At 47.5% G+C, this 8,276-nt stretch overlaps 1 protein-coding gene across 1 annotated transcript; it reads right to left on the bottom strand.

Annotated features, from left to right (window-relative positions):
• Nucleotides 1–2,952: 2,952 nt before the first annotated feature.
• LRATD1 (LRAT domain containing 1) lies at nucleotides 2,953–7,528 on the bottom strand. The gene is made up of 2 exons (XM_047782616.1): nucleotides 7,292–7,528; nucleotides 2,953–6,305 (listed from the first exon to the last, which is right to left on the bottom strand). Exon 2 carries the CDS (start codon nucleotides 6,267–6,269, stop codon nucleotides 5,391–5,393), a length of 879 nt encoding a protein of 292 aa, XP_047638572.1. The 5' UTR covers nucleotides 6,270–6,305; nucleotides 7,292–7,528; the 3' UTR covers nucleotides 2,953–5,390.
• Between the last annotated feature and the right edge of the window lie 748 nt (nucleotides 7,529–8,276).

Raw genomic sequence — 8,276 nt, forward strand, 5'->3', positions numbered from 1 at the left:
TGTAATGTTTATTTAGAAAAATATCCATGACCAAACTCCATCAAATTTAATTTTCCCAGGGAATTAAGCTCACAATCTAGTAGGTTTTCCCCTGCACTTCTGAAGAAAATTTTTAGCAAGACCTTCCATAATAAGCTTCCTTCTGAAGAAATAATCTTGTGGTTTCATGGGCGGGGGCGGGGGGGTATTTGTCTTGTGGTAAATGAGAGATGAGGTTGTGAGAAGTTATTGTCAGAATTACTAGTTTCCTTTCCCCTCTCTGACCAAATGGTAAGAGAACATTCTCTCTTTGGATCTTCAATAGCTGTATTTTTTTTTTCTTTTTCTAGAAGCTAACAGAATATCCAGAATACCCTTTAAATGAAATCAGCTTTACAGCTTCAAAAGTTATATTGCTGTGAGCCTGCTGAGGTGGGAAAACCCTTCAATTTCAGTGATAGAAATTTAGGTTCCCCTACAGACAAGCGAGGTGGTGGGACTTCTGGTTTTCCTAGTGATCAAGTATCGCTGAGAACAACTTCAAGTGGAGAAATGCTTCGGTCTTATATTTACTGAGCACCCACTCTGTGTCAAGCCCACAGCCTGGGAAAGTATTAGCATGGCTGCTGCCGATGAATGCAATAGTCACAAGACTCAAAGGCGGGAAAGACTATTTTTCCTTTTCCCCATCATATTCAAATACTTAAATATCTTACGTTGCAAGTTCAAATGAGGGAAACAACAACCTATGAGTTATGAAATCAAAGAGATTTTATAAATTATTAAACAGCTGGAAAATAAGATCTTAGGTTCCTGTCTTCAGTTCCAATGGAGAACAGGCGTCTCCTGTGGAAAAGCTTATTAGCTTATTTTATCATTTCATAACCTCCCCCTTCATCTTATATCTTACTTCCCAGTAAGTTTCTAATCTATACAGCTTTGCTTTGAATCTTGTGTTGGTTTTAGTTAAACAGGCACATAGTCTTCTTAAAGTGAGACTAAAGCTAACTGCAACACCCACATTTTCTTCTTTTCGTTTATGTTTCATTTTAGGCATAGCTGCCTTGCTGCCCTGGTTACTCGTTAGCTATTTTGAACCCTAGAACTTTTCCTCCTGTTTTTGTAGATAAATAACTCTCCATTTTGTTTTCAAATACTCTGCACATGTGTGTATATTATACATACAATTGAATGAATCACAATGACTACCTATAGGTAGAAATGTATTTATGTATATATGTGTGTACACATATGCACATGCACATATATAAGGTAAATGTGTATATATACACGTGTATAAGGATAATACATATTCTGCTAATATATGTATATATATGTTTATATGGATATATGTGTATATGTGTGTGTGTATATATATATATATATATGTATTCTTCTAATAGCCAGCAATTGTCGACAAAAAAATTAAATTGGGTCGCAGACAACCTTTTTCTGAATACAGTTCTTAATGTTTCCAGAAATCTGAAAGCCTACATTTTCACCTGCAGACCCTTTATGCATATGGCAAATCATCTCTGAGAGGCAAACCTAGCTAGAGTCTCTTCATTTGTTTTAAAAAAGAGAAAGCAGAATGACTTAAAAATTGGCCGCTAGATATGAGCAAATTAGGTAGTTCTGTTTTTGCACTTAGTATTAATTTCACTGAAATTCGACCCTCCTCCATTCATTAGAGGCCAAAGACACCACCACACTCTTAGGCACAGCAAATAAGGGAATGTTTGAAGACTGTTAGGATACACTGATTATTCAGGTAATTCTTTTGTAAACATCAATAGCATGCACAGTAGTGTTTACCACAGAAACATGACACAAGAAGGAAGATAAACATCAAAATTTTGAAAATGTAGGAAGATCAGGTAACGCCGTTGAACTTCCAGCTGCTTCTGTGTTTGAAGTTCTAATCTGGCACAAGTGTTTTCTAACTTTAAGTGACTTTTAATTCTTTAAGTGACTGTTTTATTTAATAAAATACAGTCATGACAAGCTTTTAAATATTTAGAACTGTAGATATCTATATGGCTCATTAATATAATTTAAAAAATAATTGCATACATGTAAGCTCTACAGGATTAAAAAAAAAAGGGATATACTTTGGGAATAAAAGTGTTTTAGGAATTTTTTTTTAAGTACGCCTAGCTTCCCTTCTTCCTTCTCCAGCTCCCGGCCCTTTTTAAATTATAAAATGTGTAGCAAAGCACTCCTTGAGTAAAAATATTCTTCTTCTTTTTTTAAAAAGTAGTTCACTTTACAGAATCACTCTCTGGAAGTGGAGAAGGATTGGGGTCTGAGGATAGTTTTCTACCAGGTTACTAACAGGACCAATCACCAACTTAGCCACACTCAACATCATGAAAGTTACCATGAAGCCCTGTTCTCTTGAAGGTAACTAAAACCGAAACTTAATTCTTGACCTCTATTAAAATGTAAGGAGGCTTTTGGCTTAATTTCAATGACTCTGATAAAAAATCCAGAGATATTATATTCACTCATAATAAAAATCATGCCTGCTGATGCCACTTTCCAAGAGACCTTCCACCTTCTTGGTTTCATTCCCAGCGTAATAACACCCTAAAAATATAATGTTTTCCAGCATAAAACTTTTAGAGAGTATCTTGATTAACTCCCTCCTCAAAATGCACTATGATTACAATTATTCTGCCTCTGGTGTTAATACTGACCAATAGATAATAATTTTTTTCGAAGGAATATGAGAACCTGTACAGACTTTTCAAGTTCCCTTTGTGACTGATGTTTTACTATTGTGAATTTGTGGAATTATCATCATCAACCCAATCCTTAATAGACTAATATAGTAATGAGTGCTACTTTGGCTGCCAAACTCATTTTTATTGCTAAACTAGTCTTGGCAAGAATAAAGCTGATAAGCCATTCCTCTGTTAGAGTGACCATCTTAGCAAGATTATGCTCCATCAAAGGAAATAAATCTTAGTATTAAGGGGAAGAGGCCGATTTATTTCTTTTGCTAAAGTTCCTACTCTCTGAGTGACAGGTGGAACACAAAATGTCACAAGGAGTCCTGTTGGAACAAGTTCTTAGGATGGTATTTAATACAGCAGAGAGCCAAGATACAGTCGTAGGACACAGTAAAGAATGTGGACTGTGCAGATACAACAAAGAATTTCGGATTCAGATCTGCCATCTGTTATTTGAAAGAGGAATAAGTTAGGGAAATAAATGATTTTCAGTTCTCTATACATGCAAAGGTAAGTTCGTTAATACAAAAGTTTTGCTGTTGTATGTGCTGAAAGAAAAGCATACACATTTAAACATTTTTAAAAAATAAATCACTCAATAGGCTTAAGAAAAATACTCTAGTTCATATTTCATTGATCTGACCTCTTGATACAAGATCAGGGAATGAATCCAGGATGAAAAACCAAAAAAAAAAAAAACCAAAAAACAATAAACAAAAAAAACCAAACCCAGAAATGAATCATTTTACCATGAGAAAAGGCATTTCCATTTCCAGTCTCAGCTAACCTCGACTAGGTTTTATTGCATTATATTTGAAATGCCAAGAAACTGGCTTTGGCCATAATATTTGCTATCCAAAAAAATCACAGCTGTCAATATGCAATTGCTTGCAACACTTAGCTCAACACCATTATTTGACAAATTCCCTTGAAAAAGACATAGATGCTGTAGGTGTCTGACACACACTGAATCAAGTAACAGTCAGGCTGGGGCTCCAGCACAGGGGCCGAAGTGGGCAAGTCCTTGCCCAAGGAAGGGGTTTCAAACAGCCTTAATTATTTGAAAAAAAACTTCATCCTGATCCTATTAAGTTCTTTCTAATTTTCAGGAATAAATTGTGGGACTGGCCAAGGAGGAGGGGGAAAAGCCAACAACTCTACAGTCTTTTTTTTTTTTTTTTTTTTTACGAAAATCAGGGGGACAGGAAGAAAAATAGAAATGCAAATATGGAATGGTTATGGTATACAACCTGGAGAAAAGAAACATCATGGAACCCACTAGCAACTTCCAACAAAGCAGTAAACCCCTTAACTGACAGAAATTCAGCACAATACACACATTGGTTAACAATTCCACCATTACCAGGGCTGCCTTTAAAGCCAAAACAATTAACTACAATATTCAAAAACAGAATTCTCATGAGATTTGAGAAAAATAGAGTGAAAAGGCAATGTTAGCTAAGCTCTTAGCTAAATCCACTCTTAATGGCCCCCAGTATTTAAACTATCATGGATTAAAGCCATGAAAATAAAAATTTCAATTTGAAATTTTATTAGCATGTTGCTAAAATGGTCAATAAAAAACATCAACACGATAGGCTTTGTTGACATCGTTGGAAAACTGCTCTCTCGTTTTTAAAACTTTATTTCCACCTTCCCCACCTTCTGAGATTTCTGTGTTAGGAAAAGCCAAACTAAACATACTGGCTATGGTGTTGTAATAATGCTGGTTTCTGGAATGTTGCCATGTCCTCCCCCTCCTTCTCTCTCTCCTTCAATCCCTGTAAAAGCAGGGTTATTTCTGAAACGCAGCTCAAGGAGGGCACAATTTGTGGTTAAGAATGAGCGCCCTCTTCACAAATTCAAGTTCGCGGACACCAAGTGAACTTCTCCCTGGGGGCGGGGCCGGCTCGCCTCACCGAATTAGCTGCGCCATTTTCCCCTGGGGACCGGGAAGGCATCCCTTCTGCCAGCAAGGGAGACTCACAGACAAATGCGGGTGGGGGGTGGCGTTTCGCTTCCCTCGGTGGAAAGAGCAGGAAGCAGACACTGGCTAGCTGAGCCCGGAGCTGCGGATGCGAAGTCAGGAGACCAAAGGCTGGAGAGCTGGAAAAGTCCCAGGCCGCCTCGGGGATAACCCGGAGTCCCCAAGTGCTCTCTTGTGGAATTATTCACAAGTGCATGAGGGACAGGCTGGATTTCTTGGAAATCCTGCAATCTGGGGACCCAACCATACTGGAGTTGAACTGTGCCCGGAAAAGATCAATTCTCACCTCCCACCGGTTTGTGTGTGCGCGTTTGGGGCTGTGAGGGTCCCTTTCTAGTAAGTCGGGTGATCGTCACTGACCAGTAACTTGTGGGGGAGGCTTAGTCCCTGCTCCCCTCGGCCCCTTCTCTTCTCCCCACTTAAAACTCAAGGGGAAAGCGCACGCTGGGGTTCCCTACACCATCACCACCACTGGGGGTCTCAGCCGGGCCCACACAGCTCTTTCAGTCCCGGGACCAGTTCCTGAGACTTCCTGCCCCTTGCCAGAGGGGTGCAAGGCTGCAGCCTGGGCACTGGCCACTGGCGGCGGCCACTCGAGGGGTCAGGGATGATGAATCGCCGGCCTGGAAGCCCGGGCGTGGGGGAGGGAGCAGGGCGCGGGGAGACTGGAGGAGGGGCTGTTCCCCCCGCTACTCCTTGTCGTCCACGAGGTCGGCGAGCTCCTGGAGCACACGCAGGCGCCCACTGGCGTCGATGCGGCGCTTCTCGCGGATGAGGTCTTCCAGGCTGTGAAACCTGGCCGTGTGCACCTTGTTCTCACCCAGGTGCACCTTGAGATAGTACTGCTGCTGCGGGGGCTGCGTGCCGGCCGGCACCTCCCCTCCCGCCTTGAACTCCCGCTTGCCAAAGCGGCACCAGGCGGCGAAGCTCTCCGAGTTCGTCCAGCAGATCTCCTCGCTCTTGAGCCCCAGGTGACCGCAGGCGTTCTGCACCACTAGCTCGGCCACCAGCGGGCGGTAGCGGTACCAGCTATTCACCACCCGGCCCACGTTGGCCGCGCCCGCCTCGTACAGGCTGTCCTGGCGGATCTCGCCTTGATGCAGGTGGATGATCTGCCCGCCGCCCACGTAGACGGCCCAGTGTGGGGCGGGCGCGGGCGGCTCCGGCGCGGGTTGCAGCCACAGCAGCTCCAGCAGGTCGCCGGGCTCGCAGAGTGCGGGCAGCGCCGTGACCGCGTAGACGCTCAGGTCGGCGCCCTGAGGGCCGCCGCTCACTTTGGAAAAGATGCATTCCTGGCCCCGAAAGGCAGAGAACTGAGTTTCGTTGAGGACCAGCTGGTGCAGCAGGTGGTGGTGGTGGCGGCTGGGGCTCTCTGGGCACGGAGCGCAGCCCGGGGGACCCTTCACGCCAAACTTGTCGGGCTGGCCGCGTTCGTCCAGGTCCTCTTCCTCATCCGAGAAGAAGTAGGCGACCCCGACCCGCAGCTCGTCCTTCTCGATCCCCGACGGATCCCCTGTGGGCAATTCGCTGTAGTTGAGGTGGGTGATGCGGTCCAGTTGGTTGCCCATCAATGACGCGGCGAGGTGAGGGCCAGGAGAGGGGATCTGCGGAAGCACAGAGAAGAGGGAGAGGCACGATCAGAATCGGGCTGCCCCTCCCCACGACAAGCAGTGCCCACTGGGACCTGGCCGCCGGCGCGTCTGTACTGGAGTCAGCCGCACCAGCCGAGTTCCCTGTGCCTACCCGGGTCCAGGACCCGAACAGAAGCCGCCAGTCCGCTGGGCGAAAGCGGGTACAGCCTCGGACCTTAAAGGGGAACCCGGTCCAACTCCCACAAGAGAAAAGGCTGTAGGGCTGGCGGCGTGTGGGGTCCCAGTGGGGAGGACATGGCGGGTTGTAGCAGCGAGGGAGTCGGGACACTCAGGAAAGGACGGAGGGGTAGATTGGAAGAAAGAAGGGGCGCCGAGGCCCCAGAGCTTGGAGCAAGCTGCGCTCACATTTTATAATTCCGCCCACACTCTCCAGCCCACCTCTCACTTCTACACTAGGTTACACTCCTCGACAGCGCCTCGCACAATGACAATCGGACACATTCGCAGGCATTCACTTGACACCAGCAAAATTTTGCACACTTGGGGTCCAGACACTGACAAGCTAGTATACTGGTGTGACAATGTCACATCCACACATAATGATAAATCTTCGAGACGAGCCACTCAGATCCCCACATCCGTAACAGAATTCTAATTACAGGCTTGCACGCTCGCTAGTGCACGTACACCCACGCACCCGGGCACACCTGCCCACGCAGGCAGGTGCACTCTGCCCCTTAGTTCTCTTGCCTTCTCCCAGCAGAAGCAATCTGACTGCGCCAGGGCGAGGCTGCTCTGTCTAAAATAACCTAACAAAGAGGCAAGGGAAGGATGGGGAAAGCCGGCGCGGTGTGTGAGTGTGTGTGTGTGTGCGGGTGTTGGTGGTGTAGGGAGATCCACTTTCAGCTAAAAGACCCCCACCCTCCTACCGGGCACAGAGGCCAACAATCGGACGAAGAAAACACGTTGCCAAGGCAAATAAAGCCGCCTCTTCGTACCCGTGATTTCCCTGCTCCCGAAACCCCAAACTCCTTTAAAGTCTCCTGGTCCCCATGGGTGCTGCGGCGGTAGTCCGGCGGAGGTAGTGCTGGCGAGCGGGTCCTGGGCGACGCGTGGGGCTGCGGCTCCGCTCTGTCCCGCGCGGATTGGTGCGGTGCAGTCTCCGGAGCGGTGTTGTCAGGACTGCGGGCTCCACCTGAGCAGTCCCGACTCGGTTCTGGTTTCCTTCAGCCCCGCGGACGACTCTAAGTAGCCTGAGCCGCTGGTTCCAGGGCCCGCCCCCGGATGCGCTCATTGGTTGGGGCTGGTGCCCAGCCCTCGTCAATCTCTTCCAGAGGGGGAGGGGAGCAGCTCGCGCTTCGCCCCGCCCGGTCCCGTCCTGCCCCCGCGCACTCGAGCGAGCGCCGCCCCCGGGAGCGGAGGCGTGAGCGGCGGCCGGGAGCGCGCGAGGGGCGGGGAGCTTCGGTACAGCTGCGCTGCGCTGCTGCTCTGACCGATTGTAACTGAGAGCACAGTCCGCAGGTTTTCTGTGTTCCGGGAGAAAAGACTCTAGCAATGAAGCTGAGTTTGGGGATGGAGAGGGAGTTCCAGTGCACCCCAAACACTGCGCGGCCCGGGGCGGGGAATGACATTGTCAGAGGCGGGCACTCGCGGCCCTGCTGGAGCCCGCTGAGACTGGGTTCCTTACGGCCCCTGGGCTGGTCGTCAGCGAACAGACTTTTTCCTGCCAGGCACCGACTGACGCCTTTGAAATTGCGCCTCTCATCTTGATCTTTGGCTCATCTCCTTTGACCCGCGTGAAACTGTTGACCCAGCACTGGCGCCTGGTTTAAAAGAAGCGCGGTGTCAGATGCGAATGAAAAGTCAGAGATTTGGCCACCCCCTCCTTGATTGGGCCTGATTTTGACCTCCAATTGTCTGTCTGTGAGAAAGGTGCAGCACATATACCGAAAGTGGGACGACATAATATTGTTTCCCAACCCC

Source organism: Phacochoerus africanus, chromosome 5 (genome assembly GCF_016906955.1).
Source record: "Phacochoerus africanus isolate WHEZ1 chromosome 5, ROS_Pafr_v1, whole genome shotgun sequence".
Taxonomy (NCBI): Eukaryota; Metazoa; Chordata; class Mammalia; order Artiodactyla; family Suidae; genus Phacochoerus; species Phacochoerus africanus.